Source organism: Mesoplodon bidens (assembly GCF_964165515.1).
Source record: "Mesoplodon bidens genome assembly, chromosome: 14".
NCBI lineage: Eukaryota > Metazoa > Chordata > Mammalia > Artiodactyla > Ziphiidae > Mesoplodon > Mesoplodon bidens.
The window spans coordinates 57,330,864-57,352,731 of NC_138170.1; the positions used below are offsets into that span (position 1 = coordinate 57,330,864).

Genomic DNA, 21,868 nt, shown 5'->3' on the forward strand with positions numbered 1-21,868 from the left:
AAATCCCTAAATTCCTTAGACATTTGTAATTGTAAAATATTATTAACAGTTTTTAAAATTTTAACAAAAACTTATCAGTTTTTTGCCCATGAATGTCATTTTAAAGAAATATTCTAAATTTGTTTTAACCTGAATTAACAAATATATTAATTTCATTTTCATCATTGAAAATGCAAGTAGATTTTCTTAACTACATAAAATATGGGTTTATTTATACTTATAATATGAATTTCTTCCCTCATAGGATGTGTATTACGTGGGTGCTGATGTCAGTGACTCACAGTTACTAGGTGCATGTGACAATCTGAAAGCTGCAGGCCTTAAGGATAAAATTGAGTTACTTAAAGTCTCTGTGATAGGTAAGATATTAAAAATGCAAACATTTGGGTTAAATGAACATTTGCAAATACATTTAGAATCATAATATAAAACGAGACTCACTTTTCATATATAAAGGTTGAATTGTTTATACCCTGTAATATATCTGTGGCGCCAATACTCAGTTTACTTCCAATATGATAATTGTAACTTTTTAATTCTTCAAATGATTCATGATCAGGAACGGTATTTATGTAGTTTCCCTAAGCATGTAAGTAAAAGCATGCCTTCTTAAGATGTGTTTGTTGCATCTGAACCATTTCTCACATCATAACCAGGGATCACTTAGTATAGGCATAAAATAAACAGAATAATGATAATAATAATAGCTCTGTGGATTCTTTCAGATAAAGTATATGAAATGTTTTGAATTATCTTACCTTCTCCTTGCCTCATTGGACAGTATTCCTGTGATATAGGGAGTGAGGTGACCAACTATCCCAGATTGCTAAACCAGTACTACTTTCAGGGCTAAAACTGGGAAAGTCTGGGGCAAACCAGGACAATTGGTCACCCTGTGAGGTAGAGGGAAATCATTACTCCCAATTTACTGATGCAGAATCAGCAGCAAGAAACATGATGAGGAATCAAGTCTGTGGAATCCAAAATAATATTTCCCTAAGGCCCAAGGTATTTAGACTGTTTGAGAGAAGCCTCACATTCCTTCTTTTTTTCCCTTAGTGCACCTTTCTCCCTTAAAAGTGACCACATTTAATTCCCAGCTAAGAAAATCATATTCTCTTGACATGAGAATGAGAGAATAGGTGGTAGGTAAGTCCCAGTATTGAATCTGTAATCTAGAGGAACAGAATATTGTTTAAACAAATTTTTATTATAGTAGAAAAGTAGTAGAGATGAGTTATTAACAAGAAGAAAATATTAGGATAACTTATATAAATGCATAATAAAGCAGCGTCAAAGAAGAAATTGTACTATTGATAATCGAGATCTCATAGTTGTTTGCTATCAATGACTATCTTTTCAACCTTTCTGTCAAGGTTTTTAACGGGACTCTGTGCATAAGACACAATTTTCTAGAGGAAGCCAAGAGATGATTAGACTGAAATCAGGTTTTCATACACTAATTTCTTTAAGAAAGCTATTTTTTTGAGACCTCAAGAAAAATGGAATAGCTCTATAAGTTGTTCCAGAGCAGTGGTTTTTCATACCCTGTACAATCTCCAAAGTGCCTTAACAGCATGAGGAGGGAAGTACTGATTTGCCCATCAGAACGTTGCTGCGCTCCCAACTCCACTGTCATCAGTTCTCATGTCTGGGGCATTTCCCATAAGATTTCACTTTAAAATCAAGTATAAGTGCTCAACTCTTATTTAAAAAAATTTTTTTAAGAAAAAAGTTCTCTATGACACCAAATAGCCAAATAAATCCTACTTTTTTAAAAGATCACTCTTAACTGCTGTGTTAAGAAGAGACAATAGTAGGGCAAGGATTGGAACAAAGAGACTAGTTACAAGACTATTGCAATAATCCAGGTAAGAAATGGTGGTGGCTTGGGGCAAAGTGATATAGGTGGAGGTGTTAAGTAGAGGTCAGAGATATGTATATATATTTTCTGAAGGTAGAACCAACAGGATTTGCTGGTGGATTAAATATGAGCAAAAGAACAAGGATGACTGAGCTTTCTGGCTTGAGCAGCTAGAGGGTGGTGTTGCCATTTACTGAGTTGGGGAAAACTGCAGGCGGAACAAGTTAGAGTTTAGGGCCTGTTCAGTTCCACATGATGATTAGACACCACATGGAGAAGATGTCAGTGTAGTAGGTCAGTATACAGACCTGGAGTTGAGGGGAGAAGATGGACATCACTAGTATAGATAACATTTAAATCCATGAGATCACCTAGGAAATAAGTACAAATAGAGAAAACAGAGGCTTTCTCTGAGGATGAGATGCTTAGAGTTCTGGAGGGTGAGAATCTAGTAAAGGAACAACCAGTGATGAGAAGGTAAGAGAGAACCTGAGGAAGAACCATCAGCTGTGGCAGATGCTGCTGGGCGCTGAAGCAAAATATGGCCTGGCTGTTTGCGTAGAGCAGCAGGAACATAGACCTGCCCGCCTGAGTGGGTTCTGGAGAGAATGGGGGAAGGTAACCTGCAGACGGCTGGTCCTGGTCATTCTTTTGGGCAGTTTGACAGGTAAGGGGAGCAGAGAGATGGGGCAGTAATAGAAAGTGGGGAGATTAGGGACCAAGCAGGGATTTTTTTGAAGATAGAATTCACTTTTTTAAAAAAGTACAACATGTTCTTATGCTAAAGAGAATGAACAGATAAACAGGAGAAACTCGACAGCATAAGAGAAAGAGACTCGCTCATCTGATACACTCACAGCCCCCAAGAAAGGATGGGACGCGGTGCACAAGTGGTGGGACGGGCACTCCTGCTGACGGGAAGGCAGAGCGCATGAGGATGGAAGTTGTAACAGGTCACACCAGACCAGGTGTGGCCATTATAGTGCACATTCCCTCAGCCTCTGTTGAGGCCGGATATTATCGTTCTATTACGGTTTTTTAAACTCTTTACAAATCTGGTAAAAATTTGTAAAATTTACCTTTAATTACTAGTGAGATAAAACCTTTTTCACTTTATGTCATTTGTAGATTTTTCTTTTGTGAATTACTAGTTTTCAAGATAACTTTCTGGTGGAAAGAATAAAACATCTGTTTTAAATTATTTTAACATCACAGCCTTTTAATATTAAAAGTCATTCTGGGGGGATTATATATCTTGTGTACATAGGGGCCAATATTAACTATTTAATAAGTACCCCTTCTTTGCATGCCTCTACTTTAGAGGTGGACATTCTAGCTAGATACAAGTGTTTACTTTCTTTTCTCTTTAACAACTTTATTCAAGTATAATGCTTTACAATGGTGTGTTAGTTTCTGCTGTATAACAAAGTGAATCAGCTATATGTATACATATATCCCCATATCCCCTCCCTCTTGCGTCTCCCTCCCACCCTCCCTATCCCACCCCTCTAGGTGGTCACAAAGCACCGAGCTGATCTCCCTGTGCTATGTGGCTGCTTCCCACTAGCTATCTACTTTACATTTCGTAGTGTATATATGTCCATGCTACTCTCTCACTTCGTCCCAGCTTACCCTTCCCCCTCACCGTGTCCTCAAGTCCATTCTCTACGTCTGCATCTTTATTCCTGTCCTGCCCCTAGGTTCATCAGAACCATTTTTTTTCTTTTAGATTCCATATATATGTGTTAGCATATGGTATTTGTTTTTATGTTTCTGACTTACTTCACTCTGTATGACAGACTCTAGGTCCATACACCTCATTACAAATAACTCTAGGTCCATACACCTCATTACAAATAACTCAATTTTGTTTCTTTTTACGGCTGAGTAATATTCCATTATATATATGTGCCACATCTTCTTTATCCATTCATCTGTAGATGGACACTTGGGTTGCTTCCATGTCCTGGCTGTTGTAAATAGTGCTGCAATGAACATTGTGGTACATGAGTCTGTTTGAATTATGGTTTTCTCAGGGTATATGCCCAGTAGTGGGACTGCTGGGTTGTATGCTAATTCTATTTTTAGTGCTTTAAGGAACCTCCATACTGTTCTCCATAGTGGCTGTATCAATTTATATTCCTACCAACAGTGCAAGAGGGTTCCCTCTTCTCCACACCCTCTCCACATTTATTCTTTGTATATTTTCTTCATTAATTTGGTTTTACCTTTTAAAGCTCTAATCATAACTACAATTTAGAATTGTATTTCTACACAAGGATCTCACACCTCTTACTATAATGAGAGTACATATGAACTTCAGAATCAAACTGAGTATAAATCCTGGATCCACTGTTATTTCTTCACTATGGGGCCTTCAGCAAAACACTGGACCTCTCTGTATTTTCTCATCTATAATAAGAAGCTGGTACCTACTTCATAGGGCCATAGTGAGAATTTATCATGTAACTACATGGAGTCCAGTGTCTGACACACAGCATGAATTAAAGACTTCTGTAAGCATGGATACATCTAGGAACATTAGTATTCAGTGAAACTCCTACTGTGATTTGTGCTTTTGCAGAATCACTGTCTTCATTCTCTGTATGCATTAATGGCCTTATTTTTCTCTACTTTTTTAGTAACATTCACTTTATCTTATAACCCTCTACTAATATAAGATGAGATAATCCTTTAACATGCAGAAATTTTGTACATGTTTATTCCTAAGTTTTAATCATCATGAAAATTTGGAACCAAATGAATATTATGTTGCAAGCTATCTTAGGAAATAATCAGTCATTGATTAGGCTTTTTTTAAATCCACAGAAATACTTACATTCTCAGTATAATATATATACAGATTTGAGCAAAAGAAACACACGAATGATTAACTAAAATGACAAAATTATAGGCAGGTGAAAAAAGGGGAATGTTTTCACTCCTTCTAACTAGACATTCTATAGCCTGTCACATTCAGTGAAAGAGTGTATATTATTGGTAATAACTGTGCTTTGTTCTCAGTCACATCTCTGCCTTTGTCTCTACACTTGTAGATATAAGACATGCTTTTTTCTACACCCATAAGCTCCCCATAATGTGGTGGTTGCATTTTGTTTCTTATTAGTGTTAGTTTTCCTCTAATACCAGTCCTGCCCCTGCTCACCTGGCCCTCGGTATTCTATTCAGGTGTGTTGTGACTCACACCATATCCTGCAAGATTCATGAAGCTGCCAGGATGCCCTGGCATTTGGGGAGTCAGGGGGAAATGTAGGAAGTGATGGGTTAGGTGTGTGGGAAATATGTGTGGGAAATAGGGGGTAAGAAGCTCACCACAGAGTTTGAGTGTTTTTGCTACAATGGCTTTATGGTTTATCATATGGTATAAATCCCTTTTTATCATTTGGTAATGCTACTATTCTGTAACAAACTCTTTCAGCAGCAGTTAGGTTTTAAAAGTGCATATTTAATGAAAAAGTAAAACTCTTTCAGCAGTAGTTAGGTTTTAAAAGTGCATATTTAATGAAAAAGTTTATATTTCTCAAGAAATCTGTTGATGAACAGATGACTTGAGTAAAATGTTTATTACCATTTATCATCCACTGTGAGAGCCATGATGATAGCACTAATCAAATGAAACAAGTCTGTTCATAGAAGCATCTAGCATTTACTTCAAAACTTAGTCATTATTTTAAGGAGACTGAGCCAAAATTAAGTATTTATCACATGCAGCTGAAATAACTGCATTTAAATATCACTCTGTGAAGCATGACTTTTCATTTAGATCAAATGACCACTCTTCTAAATTAATTTTGCTCATTTTCAATTCCAAATTTTCTTATGTACATAAATAAAATGAAGCTATAGCTATTAATATGTTGATTCCATTAGCAGAAGACCTCTGCAGAAAGGTAGATATTGCCATTTTTGTATCAGTGTTATCAGATGCTTCAAAAAGAAGATCAGCTAAGTCAATTCCAGTAGTGGTTTAGCTTTTTTTTTCCCCCAATTCTTGGAAATTTAGGAAGTTTTTCTGTCAGAGATGAAACATCTTTCATTATTTTGAATACTACTATAAATACAGCTCAGCACTGCATGTGTGTCTGTTTAATGCATTATTTGGTGAACCACAGCATCATGGTGAAAATTAATGTTCTTATTAAATAAAGTAACCTGTGAAGCAGAAATGTACTTGGAATTTGACATGGTACCTACATAATTCATAATTACCTCCAAACAAGCTGTGATGTCCTGAATTGAAATAGAAACGTAAGTTATCAAAATAACAGGCTTTTAAAAAAATTTTAATATACGCAGAGTAACTGAACTGCAGGCTATCTGTGATAAAGATGGTTGAATGCACAAAAAGTAATTCAGCATGACAGTACATGCTTTATTTGCTTGCCCATCATTAGGTAGGTTTAAAAATGTTTAAGCCTTTCAAGAATATAAAATGGGAAAAAGACAGTCTCTTCAGCAAGTGGTGTTGGGAAAGTTTGACAGCTGCATGTAAATCAATAAAGTTAAAACACACCCTCAGAGCATGCCCAAAAATAAACTCAAAATGGCTTAAAGACTTAAACATAAGACACGACACTATAAAATTCCTAGAAGAGAGCATAGGCAAATCATTCCCTGACATAAATTGTACCAGTGTTTTCTTAGGTCAGTCTCCCAAGGCAATAGAAATAAAAACAATAACAAATGGGACCTAATCAAACTTACAAGTTTTTGAACAGCAAAGGAAACCATAAAAAAAAAAAAGACAAAAAGACAACCTACGGAATGGGAGAAAATATTTGCAAATGATGCATCTGACAAGGACTTAATCTCCAAAATATACAAACAGCTCATACAACTCAACAAAAAAAAAAACAACCCAATCAAAAAAGTGGGCAGAAGACCTTAATAGACATTTCTCCAGAGAAGACATACAGAAGGCCAGTAGGCACATGAAAAGGTGCCCAACATCACTAATTATTAGAGAAATGGAAATCAAAACTACAATGAGGTACCACCCCACACTGGTCAGAATGACCATCATTAAAAAGTCTGCAGGGCTTCCCTGGTGGCCCAGTGGTTGAGAGTCTGCCTGCCGATGCAGGGGACACGGGTTCGTGCCCCGGTCTGGGAAGATCCCACATGCCATGAAGCAGCTGGGCCCATGAGCCATGGCCACTGAGCCTGCGCGTCCGGAGCCTGTGCTCCACAATGGGAGAGGCCGCAACTGTGAGAGACCCACGTACCGCCAAAAAAAAAAGTCTGCAAACAACAAGTGCTGGAGAAGATGTGGAGAAAAGGGAACCCTCCTACACTGTTGGTGGGAATGTAAGTTGGTGCAGTAACCATGGAAAACAGTATGGAGGGTCCTCAGAAAACTAAAAATAGAATTACCATGTGATCCAGCAATCCCACTCCTGGACATATACTTGGACAAAAGTATAATTCAAAGAGATACATGCATCCCTGTGTTCATAGCACTATTCACAATAGCCAAAACATGAAGACAACCTAAATGTCCAACGACAGATGAATGGCTAAAGATGTGGTACATGTATATACAATGGAATATTACTCAGCCGTAAAAGAATGAAATAATGCCATTTGCAGCAACATGGATGCAACTAGAGATTACCATACTAAGTAAAGTAAGTCAGAAAGAGAAAGACAGGGACTTCCCTGGTGGTGCAGTGGTTAAGAATCTGCCTGCCAATGCAGGGGACATGGGTTCAAGCCCTGGTCCAGGAAGATCCCACATGCCATGGAGCAACTAAGCCTGTGCACCACAACTACTGAGCCTGCGCTCTAGAGCCCACAGGCCACAACTACTGAAGCCCACGCACCTAGAGCCTGTGCTCCACAACAAGAGAAGCCACCACAATGAGAAGCCCATGCACCACAACGAAGAGTAGCCCTCACTTGCTGCAATTAGAGAAAGCCCACGCTCAGCAACAAAGACCCAATGCAGCCAAAAGTAAAATAAATTTATTTTTTAAAAAAGACAAATACCATATGATATCACTTATATGTGGACTCTAAAATATGGCACAAATGAACCTATCTACAAAACAGACTCACAGACATAGAGATCAGACTTGTAGTTGCCAAGGGGGAGGGGAGAGGGAGCGGGATGGACTGGGAGTTTGGGGTTGGTAGATGCAAACTATTACATTTAGAATGGATAAACAACAAGGTCCTACTGTATAGCACGAGGAACTATATCCAATCTCCTGGGATAAACCATAATGGAAAAGAACATAAAAAAGAATGTATATATGTGTATAACTGAGTTACTTTGCTGTACAGTGAGATTGGCACAATATTGTAAATCAACTATACTTAAATGTTTTTTAAAATGTTGAAGCCTTTGAAGAATTACTTTGTAAATCAGCCAGGGTATCTTATAATTGTGCTATAAACTTTATAAAATAAACAAGTTGCCTAATTGCAGTTGCATTTTTTTCAAAATTCATTGGAAATCTGTAATCAAAGGATTCAACAAATGGAGTGCCAAAAACCTTAAGTTTTTGAAAGTTTTGATGAATCGCAGTTATTAAAAACAAAACTGGCAACTGGACATTAAAATCTATCCCTACAAACACCAAGGAAGAAATAAACAAATTAAAACAGTGAGAGCTCAATTATGCACAGTATTTATTCTGAAATTTGTAAATACACCTTGGGTATATTATAGGAAGAATCTTCTAATGGCTTCCTTAATTTTAATTGGATAAATGTATATTCTAGAATGGAATGGAATGAAATTGAGAAGGCTTAGATTTTATAGCCTCTAAATTTGGCATAACAATTAAAAGAATAATAGAGACAACTTATTTGCTTTTTGTGTTGTGAAAATATTTGTCAAAGGCACTCTGAATGGAGAGACTGTGAACCAGAGGGCCGATATATTTAAACTTTCCCTATGAAAAAAAATAGAATTGAGAGTCTCCTCCATTTAGTGAAATTTACTCTGAGCTCTACCATACTATCAACCACAAAAATGAAACTTTGAAGAATGTTGCAAGCAACTGTACAAAAAATATTAGAAGTCCATATTTAAAAAAAAATACTACCTTCTTCTGAAAAATGCCAGTGATGACATGGTATTAGAGCTGATGCATCTAAGAAACTGCTCAGCATTTGAGTACAGACCATAAATAAGTATTTCACTTATTTTTAATGTTAAATAATATTTTAAGTTTTATTTAAAAGAAAAAACTTCAGGGCTTTCCTGGTGGCGCAGTGGTTGAGAGTCTGCCTGCCGATGCAGGGGACGCGGGTTTGTGCCCCGGTCCGGGAAGATCCCACATGCCGCGGAGCAGCTGGGCCCATGAGCCATGGCCGCTGAGCCTGCGCGTCTGGAGCCTGTGCTCCGCAATGGGAGAGGCCACAACAGTGAGAGGCCCGCGTACCGCAAAGAAAAAAAAAAAAAACTTCACTAACACAACATTGTAAATCAACTATACTCCAATAAAAAAATTAATTTAAAAAAACTTCACTATGCCAGATATGTTATTTTTTTAGGTTCACCATAATAATAAACCAATTTGTTAGACAATAAATATCTCAAAAAGTATATAATTTTATTTCTAACCTCTTTGTTCTCAAAAATGTTTCTGTTTGCTATAATGGAAAAGAATCTGGAAACGAATATATATATATATATATTCTTTTATATATATATAAACTGAATCACTGTGCTGTATACCTGAATCACTGTAAATCAACTATACTTCAATAAATAAATAAATAAATAAAGATTTCTGTTTGGACTATAAATTAAATGGTGACCAGATCCAGATGCCAAACTACATTTTGCATATTCAGGACTCATTATGGATTAAGAAGACAGACTGAAACTTCAACTTCATTGAAGTATTTGTATTCTCTTGTATTTAATGAAATCAGAAAAAGAATAGTATAAATAAAAGGGAAAAATTTCACCAGCAGCAACCAGATAAGTAAAGCGCATAATCTAATGCAATAAACTTCAAAATCTGGCCATGATGGAAAGAAACAGAAAGTGGTAGAGCAACAGCCAGTGGAGTGGCTACTTACAAGGTTACTGAGGCAACGTGGGACCCAGAAATATCACGCCCAACCAAGATGTCATTTTAGTATAGAGATATTTTCAAATATAAAAAAGTTCAGGCAACATTTCACTAATAAGCACTTTTGAGGGGGGAAAATATTAAAAAAATCCAGATATTAAGAGATGAACCAGCTGAGGAATAGAGAAAGCCAAAGTAAAATGGTCATGAGGATTGAATCAAATATACAACCAATTTTGAACAACTGAGAATTACAAGACAGAATGCGATTGTTACAAACCTGGACGATGCAAAGAACAACAAACAGAAAGTACAATGAAAGAAAATAGAAGAAGGGTGTGCCCAATTTTATAAAAGTGCTCAATTTACCTTGTCTCTTGTCTAAGTAGACACATGGAAAGATATCTTAAAGGCTCTTAAAACCTTTTGGAAGAAAACGTCTTAGGGCCATAATCCTGGTTTTAAGCAGTTCTTACTCATTTTTCTCCCAGAAGGAGGGAGTAAATAGGACAGTTTTTGTTCAAGACATACCAGCCTTTTAAAATTTTTTTCATGTTCTTGAATCATCCTACAGAGATGTAAAAAAGAGATGATTTTTTTACTTGTTTGTTTTGAGTTGTTTCTATTTCAGAATTTTATCTCCTTAATTACGAACTCTTTGTTCACAGGCAGTTTAAACATTTAATAATTTAAAAGATTTTACTGCATGTTTAATCTTACGGGTCAAGTGCTCGTGATTTTCGGAGTTTCTGCATCAGAAACTCTGGAGGCGGGGCCCACAGTCTGTGTTCCACCAAAGCCCTTCAGTCGATTCTGATATGCACTAAATAGGTTTGGCTGGGGGCCCCGAGAGTTTGCATTTGTAGTTCCCAGGTGATACTGATGCTGCTTCTCTGGGGACACACTTTAAGAACCACTGCTAAAGGGAAGGTGAGTTGGAAAGAGGCCCATCTGGAAGTAGTTGCCCCACTTAGGCCTTTGAGGCGCTGTGACAAGGAATTGCGAAGTTCTGCAGAGCTTCCCTGAAGGATGATGACCCACTGGTCTCCACCTGGCTGTCATCTCCTTATACACCTCAGAGAGGACATTGTAAATAATGACAATAGCTGACAGTTACTGAGTGCTCATTACATGCCCGGTTTAAATACTTTCCGTGAGTTCCTCGCTTGTTAACTTCTGAGATGGGTAGTCTTATCCCATTTTACAGATGAGAAAACCGAAACAATAATTTCCCAAAGTCGCATAGCTAGTAAGTGGCAGGGCCAAATGCAAGCTGTCTGATGCCAGAGACTACACAACAAAAGCCACATCAACAGAAGTTCAGATTATTTTATGTTCTATTGGAAGATGACACCACTCAGTTCTAGAACTTTGTAAAAAAGTTACTCTCTTCTATATCAGTGAAGTTTATTCCTTCAGCTTCTAAAATGATTTAAAGCAGTTCAGCAAATTATATGATACAGAGTAGAAAAGTTACAAATAAAAATAGACACCAACCAGAAGGGGAAAAAATGTTACCAAATCTGAAGATGGGCAACTCATGTATGAGTGTATGTTTAAGTAGACAAAAGACTTGGGCTTAATCTCAGGAGTAAGTTACTGCCTGGTTCCTCATGTAGAAACGTTTGATAACCATGTCTGTTCATTGTCTTCAGTAGTTTCACAAAAAGTATAGTTAACAGTGTTCAAATGGATGTGTCCTATATCAGTAACCTAAAACCAAAGGCATGAAGTCAAAACGTGACCTGGAGAAAAGATTTCCTGCCTAGTCCGAACAGAATATTAGCCCGTTACTTGTTTTCTAACAGCCTGCTCTTCTAATCTCAGGTAAGGTCAGAACTAGGAAAGATTAGCAAGTGTTCATTAGATTTTCCCAGATAACAGGATTTTTTATTTTGTTTTTAAATTTCCTGCCAACAAAAATTTGTATTGTATTCAGATAGTAAAGACTATTTAAATTCTATTGCGCTTCTATAGAATTAGATGCTTTCCAAAATAAAAATGATTATCTAACTTAGTTTAGATGGTGGTGGAAGTAAAATAATTGGAAAGTGAAAAGTATACTCAGAAAATGTGGAAGTTAAGATTGGGTGTAGGTAAGATTACCTTATGGTAATCTAATTTCTGAGAATAAGATGTAAAGTTGAGAAGGAAATTTAGATTTGATAATCAAACACTGTATTTTGTTTTAGAGATGATATTCATTTTGTTGATTATTGATTATTTAGCCTTTTCTCTAGTCTTAGGACTTAAGTAGATGTTCTTAACCCTTTGAGTCTCCTTTAAAAACACAATGAAAGCTATGGGCCACCTCTCTTAAAAACAAATAGATCATGCAAAATTTTATATATGATCATGAAAAGAAAAATGAAAGTTATAGGACGTAATTTTGTAAAAGGTCTTTCTAGACATCCTAATATATTTCTTCTTGGATCTAGTATCTATTCATGTAATATGTTTAAAGAGTTGAATTTTCTGGTTAATTTAAAATTCTGCTTATGTCATATTTTATTACAACAATACCTAAAAAAACACTTTTCAAAGAACAGAATACAACAACTATGCCATCTATCTTTAGTGATTATGACAGCCTTTCAGGATCTTGTAATTCCTTAGAAACAATATTAGCAACCCTAAATTTTATTTAATATGCAAAAATAATCCAGTGTACTTCAGTTTTCTCATATTTAGGTTGCAAATGTTTGAACTTACTGTAACAAGATTCTCTCATTTTTGTGTTTCAGAATTACCATTGCCTTCAGAAAGTGTCGATATTATTATTTCCGATATTCCGTTTGGGAAAAAGTTTAAATTAGAAAAAGACATCAAACACATTATACAAGAAATGGAAAGGTAAGTTGTTGAATTTATTTCCATAATTTTTGAGCTATTGGGCATTTAACCAAAATGTATCGTAGCTCTTAAGATTTGATTGCATTTTAGTAATTTCCCAATTTTTATAGCTTAATTTTCTAAGGTTTCAAATCAGAACTTTATATTTGAAATAGTTATTCTATATCATCATACTGTAAGTTTATTCAGGAAAAGATATTAATTTTTCATTACTGCCTGAAATTTGAATATGTAAAACAATGACATATTTCAGTTTCTGAGCTAGTTAATTTACATACTTACTTCTAATTCTCCCCAAAACCCTGCCTCCTTTGTGTTAATCCCCCACACTTTACTGGAGAGAAGCTGGGACCCAGAAAGATTATCTTTCTCAAGATCACAGAACTACTAAGCAGCAGAACAGAATTTACATACAGAACATTCAGTCACATAGAATGGACACCTTCATTGTTGATTGTTAAATGAAAATGCAAAGGTGCTCTTCATGTAGTGATTCTAAGGTCAACCTCAGGGAAAGTATTTCTTGGAGAGGTTCAAACAGTGAGGCCTGAATATGTATTTTCCTGATCATTTCAGTTGATAAAGGGGAGAACCTTTCACAGAGGAAAGAAAGGACATGGATAAGGAGTCAGTTCATATTAAATTGTCTCAACTGAGCATTTGATGGTGCAGGATAACATACACGGTCAAGAGCCTGTATGTAATCCTGTTACGCAGTTACCTAACTCATGACATCACCTGGGATCTCAGCACCTGTAATTCAGACATTTCCTGAGCTCCTATATCCCCTTATATGTGCCTGACAGCACATTCCCCTCGAGATTTTGTAACTCTGACTTCATTTTAACATCACTTCAGGAGCTTCTGAAAAATACTGATGCCCATCCTCCACTCCTCCCCACCAAGGCTAACTTAACTGGTCCGGGGTAGAATCTGGGCGTTGGTATTTCTTAATGGCCCCCGAGGTGATTCTGTTGTGCCACCAGGGTTAATAACCACAGCCTTTGCTGGCGAGGTAACTCACCAGGTATACTACGAAGCCAGCTCGTTGTGAGATACTACTCTGGGAGCATGTTACACTTAATACGGAAATTTGCAGTTAACCTGAACTTTCCACCAGAGATGGTGGCTTAGCCTACCTGACGATCTAGTGCTGTGTATTTTAAACATTTCCACAAGTCAGTGGAGGGCAGTGTTAGGAGTAGACAGTCTCTTCAGCTTTAGTAAAATTAGACCAGCCTCACTTTCTCTAGACCAGTTTTGGTTTTTGTTCTAGGTAACTGAAAATGAGGCAGTAATAGATATGACTGCCCTCACATTGTTTCAGGAAATTTAAATTTTTACCTGAGAATCAGGAAGACGTTCAAGATTTCCCACATAATTCAGGTGCCTCCATAGAATCAAAGTTTATGTATTTGTACATAAGGAACTTTCCCTGCTCCTGTGACCAAGCTTCCTTGCCACCTGCCCTCAGCCTTTATCGTTTGGCCTTTGACTTTTCTGGTTTGAGGTTTTATACAGGCCGTGTAGTGTAATGTAGTGGTGAAGATCACCGGCTTTGGAGCCAGAACACTTGGGCTGTAATCTTGGCTCTATTACTCAGTAGTTCTTCTGTCACAGGCACGTTGCTTAACCACCCTGTGCCTCATCTTTAAATAACAGTACCTACTTCATAGCATTGTCCTGAGGAGTCAGTGGATTTAAAGCTCTTAGAACAGTGCTAGGCACCTAGAAGTGCTGTGAGCTCTTTTTTAGTGTAAACCACTTCCAATACTTTGGGAAAGTAGATGGGGATATATGTAAATATATATAAGTACACATACCTTTTTTTCCCATTGGTTTACCAATAGTTTAAGACTCTAGATAAAAAATGGAAGGGAATGGAGGGGGAATTGTGTTAGTAAAAAATAAGAAAAAATACAAGAGGTCAGTAAACCTGTTTACAATAGGCAATGGAAATAGTTGGCCCTGAATGTCAAACAGCACTGGATTCTTCAAGAAAGAACATGCAATCAGAATTTTAAATTCCAGACAGATAATTGCTCTGGTCAATTATTTCCTCCTTCAATTTACTTCAGCAATAACAATTTCATGTATGTAAAGTGCTTCAGAGAAGTATAATATTTGCGCTTTCCTCTCAAATACAACCATGTAAAACACACGAGCAAAATTAGAAATTAAACTTGCTAAGCTTGAAGGAAGAAGTCACTACATCCCCAAAAGACTTGAGGTGGATTCATGGAAGAAACATGATTTCAATGAAATTTAGAAATTTGCAAAGAATAAAAACGGAGACCACACCATGTTTTATACATACAGATATTCAACAAGTATTTCTCGAGTAAATAGTGAAGCAAAAAGCGTGTTCAAAAAACAGTGAGTATGGGCTTCCCTGGTGGCGCAGTGGTTGAGAGTCCGCCTGCCGATGCAGGGGACACAGGTTCGTGCCCCAGTCCGGGAAAAATCTTACATGCCGCGGAGCGGCTGGGCCCGTGAGCCATGGCCACTGAGCCTGCGCGTCCGGAGCCTGTGCTCCACAATGGGAGAGGCCACAGCAGTGAGCGGCCCGCGTACCGCCAAAAAAAAAAAAAAAAAAAACGTGAGTAGGACTTCCCTGGCGGCGCACCGGTTGAGAATCCCCCTGCCAATGCAGGGGACACAGGTTTGAGCCCTGGTCCGGGAAGATCCCACATGCCACGGAGCAACTAAGCCTGTGCGCCACAACTACTGAGCCTGCGCTCTAGAGCCCACCACAACTACTGAAGTCCGCGCACCTAGAGCCCGTGCTCCGCGACAAGAGAAGCCACCGCAATGAGAAGCCCGCACACCGCAACGAAGAGTAGCCCCTGCTCACCGCAATTAGAGAAAGCCTGCGCGCAGCAACGAAGACCCAACACAGCCAAAAAATAAATAAATTAAGATTATAAAAAAACACCTCATTTAAAAAGAAAATGAATATACCAGACTGCTTGGAGCAGAGATTAGTGGTAGAAGGTTAAGGCCTAATGCCTTCCAAGTTCAAATAATTTGGGTGTTTGTATCACCTACCCCTAGTTTTGCAGGTTCACATGCAAAAGAGAAATCTCTTTTGTGTTGTTTGATACAGAGTTTCCCCCAACTTATTGACCACATAATTCTTGTTGGGTTTTTTTAGCAAGAAATAATCTCTCTTGTTGGGTTTTTTTAGCAAGAAATAATCTCTCATACTATACTAGTGTTCAGAGGAATACAGTTGGGGAAATGTTGCTTTATAATTTCTGAATAGCTTTCTTAGTAAGAAATTATGTGTATATGATCATGGAAAGTTGCCTAGAAGAACATTTATCAAAAATGTTCATCTCTGGGCTTCCCTGGTGACGCAGTGGTTGAGAGTCCGCCTGCCGATGCAGGGGACACAGGTTCGTGCCCCAGTCCGGGAAAAATCTTACATGCCGCGGAGCGGCTGGGCCCGTGAGCCATGGCCACTGAGCCTGCGCGTCCGGAGCCTGTGCTCCACAATGGGAGAGGCCACAGCAGTGAGCGGCCCGCGTACCGCCAAAAAAAAAAAAAAAACCCGTGAGTAGGACTTCCCTGGCGGCGCACCGGTTGAGAATCCCCCTGCCAATGCAGGGGACACAGGTTTGAGCCCTGGTCCGGGAAGATCCCACATGCCACGGAGCAACTAAGCCTGTGCGCCACAACTACTGAGCCTGCGCTCTAGAGCCCGCCACAACTACTGAAGTCCGCGCACCTAGAGCCCGTGCTCCGCGACAAGAGAAGCCACCGCAATGAGAAGCCCGCACACCGCAACGAAGAGTAGCCCCTGCTCACCGCAATTAGAGAAAGCCTGCGCGCAGCAACGAAGACCCAACACAGCCAAAAAATAAATAAATTAAGATTATAAAAAAACACCTCATTTAAAAAGAAAATGAATATACCAGACTGCTTGGAGCAGAGATTAGTGGTAGAAGGTTAAAGCCTAATGCCTTCCAAGTTCAAATAATTTGGGTGTTTGTATCACCTACCCCTAGTTTTGCAGGTTCACATGCAAAAGAGAAATCTCTTTTGTGTTGTTTGATACAGAGTTTCCCCCAACTTATTGACCACATAATTCTTGTTGGGTTTTTTTAGCAAGAAATAATCTCTCTTGTTGGGTTTTTTTAGCAAGAAATAATCTCTCATACTATACTAGTGTTCAGAGGAATACAGTTGGGGAAATGTTGCTTTATAATTTCTGAATAGCTTTCTTAGTAAGAAATTATGTGTATATGATCATGGAAAGTTGCCTAGAAGAACATTTATCAAAAATGTTCATCTCTGGGCTTCCCTGGTGACGCAGTGGTTGAGAGTCCGCCTGCCGATGCAGGGGACACGGGTTCGTGCCCCGGTCCGGGAAGATCCCACATGCCGTAGAGCGGCTGGGCCCGTGAGCCATGGCCACTGAGCCTGAGCGTCCGGAGCCTGTGCTCCGCAACGGGAGAGGCCACAAGAGTGAGAGGCCCGCATACCACCAAAAAAAAAAAATGTTCATCTCTGAGTGGCAGGATTTCAGGTGATTTTTACTTTCTTATTTTCTCCATTATGTGAAAAAATTTACAATAAATTAATTGGTGAATGTCCTGCGAGACACTGTTCCATGGACATACACACAAATAGATAACATGTCTTCAATTCTAGCCATACATAAATAGGACCATCCTTAATTTACTGCACTATATAACCTTTTTTTTTCCACTCAAAAAATATGTCATGAGTCTCCTTTCTGATCAGTTGTTATAATGTACCTGATACACCATTATGTAGCCTATATACATAATAGGGAGGAGCATTTAGGTGACTCCCACTTTTTCATTTTAATAAAGAACAACGCTCTGAACATCTTTGCACCAAACAGTTTTTCAAACTTACTGTAATAACGAAGTTACTTAAAACCACGGTGCCTCAGTTTCTTCATCTGCAAAATGGCTGTGCTAACAGAATATACTTGAATTCTGAGGATTAAATGATATATAATACAAAATATTTAACACAGTGGCTGGCACATAATAAGTACTCAATAAATATTAGCTGTCGCTGCCATTATTGTCACTGTTATTATACTACTGCTTCTGCTTCTAATATCTTAGAATAATTTCCTAGAAGTGAGGTTGCTGGGTCAAAGGTTATGTACATTCCATATTTTTGATACATTATTGCTAAACTACTGTCAAAAAAGTTATACGAGTTTTTGTCTTTGGAAGTACTCATTTTCTCCTAAATCTGGCCATCCTACGTATGGTCGTCTTTTTATTTTTGTTAATGTGGTAGGTAAAAAGTTGTATCTCATTTATTATCTTAATGATGTTTTCTCCTGTGTTTAGAGATACTTGTATGGTTTTTGTGTCTGTACCCTGGGACGGCCACATCTGTCCTCATCTCGCCCCCTCCTCTCCCAGTAGCCTGGGTTTATCCCCTTAGTTCCTACCTCCTCAAGGACCGTTCTCTGCCCACTTCTCATCCTTATCTTCAGCCTGTTCATCTCGTTCTTCCCAGATCCAGCCATCCCTTCCCAGGACACTTCTGTGGCCTTGCATATCCACCCGCTGTACTAGGCACTGACTGGGGCTTTGGCTGTGAACAGGACAGAGCCTCTGCCCACGTGGGGCTGGCACTCCAGCGTGGGAAGACAGATCATGAGTAAATCAGCAGGATAATTTCAGATCATGATTGATACCATGAAGGAAACTAAAAAGGACATTTTCGCCAGAGAGTGACTAAGAGAGAAGCAGTGGCTACCTTAGATAGATGCTCAGGAAAGGCCTCTCCAAGGAGATGGTGTTTGACCTCTGGGACAAAGGAGTGGGTGTCATTGCCACATGAACAACAGGGATGCACGTCCTGAGGCAAGAAGGGAGGGTGGTGTGTGTAAAGCAGAGTGGGCAAAGGAAAGCAAGCAAGTGGGAGTTGAGAGTTTCTTGGAAGTATAATGGAAGAGAGAGAGGTCTCAGGGATTTGCAGTTGTGTCCTGTGTGGAAACCGGGAAGGGGAGGTGGGGAGATGGTGACAGGAATGGGAACCAGGCCTGTCAGGTGGCGCTAGTGCCGGAGAAGCACGAGCATAGGCTGAAGTGGATGAATCTGTGATGTCGTTTGGAGGCGGACTCATCTAGAGGGTCTGACTGTTTAGATAAGGGAAAGCTGCTTAAGGTCCTGACGTCTTTGCTGGGCGTGGCAGGGGGTTCCCTTTAAGTCTTGGTCCTCTAGCTGCTGCCCGGTTTCCTTACCTCTGCAGCCAAGCTTCCTCAAAGAGAAGCCTACACTCGCCATCCCTGCTTCCTCACCTTCCCGCCCCCCATTGACTCCGGCAGACCAGCACTGGCTCCTGCCCTCGACTAAGATTGCTGTGTCGCTTGTTAGTCCTGTAGCATTTGACGCTGTTGAGACTATTCATTCCTTTCCTGAAACTCTACTCTTCTGGCTTCCATGACATCACCGTGGTCCAGACTTTCTCCGAGGCTGTTTCATGGGCTCTTCCTCCTTCCTTGAATGTTAAGTCTGTTCCTTGGCCCCTTGTCTCTCCTCTCTCTGTTCTGCACCCCAGGTGATCTCGTGCCCCATTATGGCTCCATCTGCCATTTACTACTGGAAACTGTGAAATCTCCACCTCGAGCGCTGGTCTTTCTCATCCCCTGCAGGCTGGACGTCCAGCTGTCCGTCGGCCCCCAAGCTCGGCACGTCACAAACGGAGCTCTTGCCCTGCCCCTCCTCCCGCCCCCCTCTGACCTGCCCTTGAGCTGAAGCACTTCCAGGGCCTCCTGCTCTCCGCTGCTCCCCGTCTTGGCTCCCTTCTCGGCCTCCAGCACCTGCCTTGCTCTAGTCCCGCCCTGTCCCTCAGCCCGGCCCACGCCTGGGTGTCCTTCACACCCGCTGCAGGTATTCTCATCCCCTGGGGCTCTTCCCCACTCTCAGTGCTGGGTGTGGGCCCCACCTAAGGTGCTCCCACAGCGCCTCACTCTTCAACTCTTCCCCTGCCTCTCTCTCCCACTGTTCAGTCCTCTCTTCAGCAACTCGGGGGATAGTATGTCCTTCATCACTTTTTCCACAGAAGTGCCATGCAGACTTCGGTCAGATGATTGAGAAAATGAATTCTCCTCCACAAGCTGACATCTCAAGGTCTTCCCTTCTTTTTCTGATCTTCCCTTTTGCCCTTTCTTTGTTCATGTCCTCACTCCTTCCTGGTGACTCTCTCCTGCCATCAGCCTGCTGCCTTTCACATACGCCGATTCCTCGGGATTCTTTCATTTGCCTTTTCCTTTGTACCATCATTTGTTAAACTGTGACTACACATTACTTTGAGGCTTGCCTTTTAAATAGAGTAAAAATAGATAATTAAAGCAGATTTGTACTGGTGATTTCATAATTACTATAATGAATATGCATTATGGAAGATACCACCTAATTATCAAAATCCTCGCATTTAAATAGATAAAATTAAATTTCAGATCAAAAACACCAAGTATTTTAAACAAAGTGGGATTGTGTGCTGTCTACAAAGGGGGAAATACTCCTACCAATTACCATTTTTTTTTGTCACAGAGTGCTTCGTGCTGGCGGGACCATTGTGTTGTTGCTTAGCGAAGATCACCACAGGCGCCTTAAAGGTTGTGAAGAGAGCAGCGTCCCTTTGAATTCCATGGGCAGCCGCACAGATAAACCTGGAAGCATGGAGTGCTTGAATCCTGAAGAAAAAGCTGCCATATCAGAGCCAGCGTCATCCTCATTTGCAGCCAGTAACCAGGAGTGCTTGGACGGAATGCCACCGTTCGGCTCTTTGGTGCCAGTGGAATGCTACAGAGTTAGCCTTGGAAAAACAGATGCGCTCATATACAAATATAAGAAGTCGCACTCCCCTGGGCAATAGCAGGCTTGCTACTGTAAGCCAGGTTCAAGTCCTTATACGTCAGCTGTACAGAGTAGAAGATGGTTGTCTCTGGAATCTTGACAGTGCCAGAGGCTTCCAAGTAAACAGACTCCCCTAAGACAGGGCCGTGGCTGCTGGACACCTGTTCTTAATAAGAGCTTCTGTTTTACACTCTAAAGAGTGTTTCTGACAAATAACAATTAATGGATATTTGAACTAAAGGACTCTTTTTTTTTTTTTTTTTCTTTCTTTTTTTTTTTTTTTTTTTGCGGTACGCGGGCCTCTCACTGTTGTGGCCTCTCCCGTTGCGGAGCACAGGCTCCGGATGCGCAGGCCCAGCGGCCATGGCTCACGGGCCCAGCCGCTCCGCGGCATATGGGATCCTCCCAGACCGGGGCACGAACCCGTATCCCCTGCATCGGCAGGCGGACTCTCAACCACTGCGCCACCAGGGAGGCCCTAAAGGACTCTTAAACTTCGCCTCCTGTCAGAATATGAAAAGGTCTGCTCTGCTTGCATGTTTATGAGCAGTAGATTCAACTTCAAAGCAAAAGTTTCAGAGGCTCAGCATATATATCTCATCACAAGTTTAGTAATATTTTCACTGTCACATTTTTTGAAATGTAGAAACTTTCATGTTTTGATATCAACTTCTTTTGATATTAAACTTGATTTTTTGAACCTGTCATTTTCTTCTCTGTTGGAATGAAAATAACTTTTATTTGCAGTACATTTTATATGTCCCATATTATGTAAAACATCAGTGGGAATAATAATATGAATTAAGCCAATATCCTCCAACATGACGGAAGATAAACTTTGTTTTTTTGGTGAAAGTATTAATAAATTGTCACCTCTCATTTAAAGTGAATGCATTCCTTGTGTTCAGTACTTAAACAGGAAATTGAGGAAAAATATGATTTCGGTTTTTTCAGTAGCCCAATGTAGTGACTTAGTTTGTGGCTGCTTTAGTACCATCTGAACAACCTTTCCACACTGGAGAAAATTCTCACCTTGTGAATCCCACCTCCCCAAAATAGAAGCAAACACTTGTTTTCCAGCTAGGGTGTGGCATGTAACCTAGGCCCAGTGTCAAGGTCCACTGGTCAGTGTGGGGCGAGTGCAGCACAGGTGATACGTGGAATTTTTACCTGGGAGCACCTCACAGTGGGCCCAGTGGGACTGTAGCCTATCACATATTTGTACAGTAAATATTTATTGC

General features: G+C 39.8%; 1 protein-coding gene across 4 annotated transcripts in view; it reads left to right on the top strand.

Annotated features, from left to right (window-relative positions):
- The window catches only part of THUMPD2 (THUMP domain 2 tRNA and snRNA guanosine methyltransferase), a 46,265-nt gene extending 25,396 nt beyond the window's left edge, over positions 1 to 20,869 (top strand). For 3 of the 4 annotated variants that reach the window (XM_081253512.1, XM_081253513.1, XM_081253514.1), the window contains 3 exons: positions 245 to 359; positions 12,660 to 12,768; positions 20,322 to 20,869. In XM_081253512.1, the coding sequence (XP_081109638.1) occupies positions 245 to 359; positions 12,660 to 12,768; positions 20,322 to 20,646 (549 nt within the window). In that variant the 3' untranslated portion in view covers positions 20,647 to 20,869. The remainder of the gene's footprint in view (positions 1 to 244; positions 360 to 12,659; positions 12,769 to 20,321) is intronic. The other variant, XM_081253515.1, reaches the window with a different exon arrangement.
- The last annotated feature ends 999 nt before the right edge of the window (positions 20,870 to 21,868 follow it).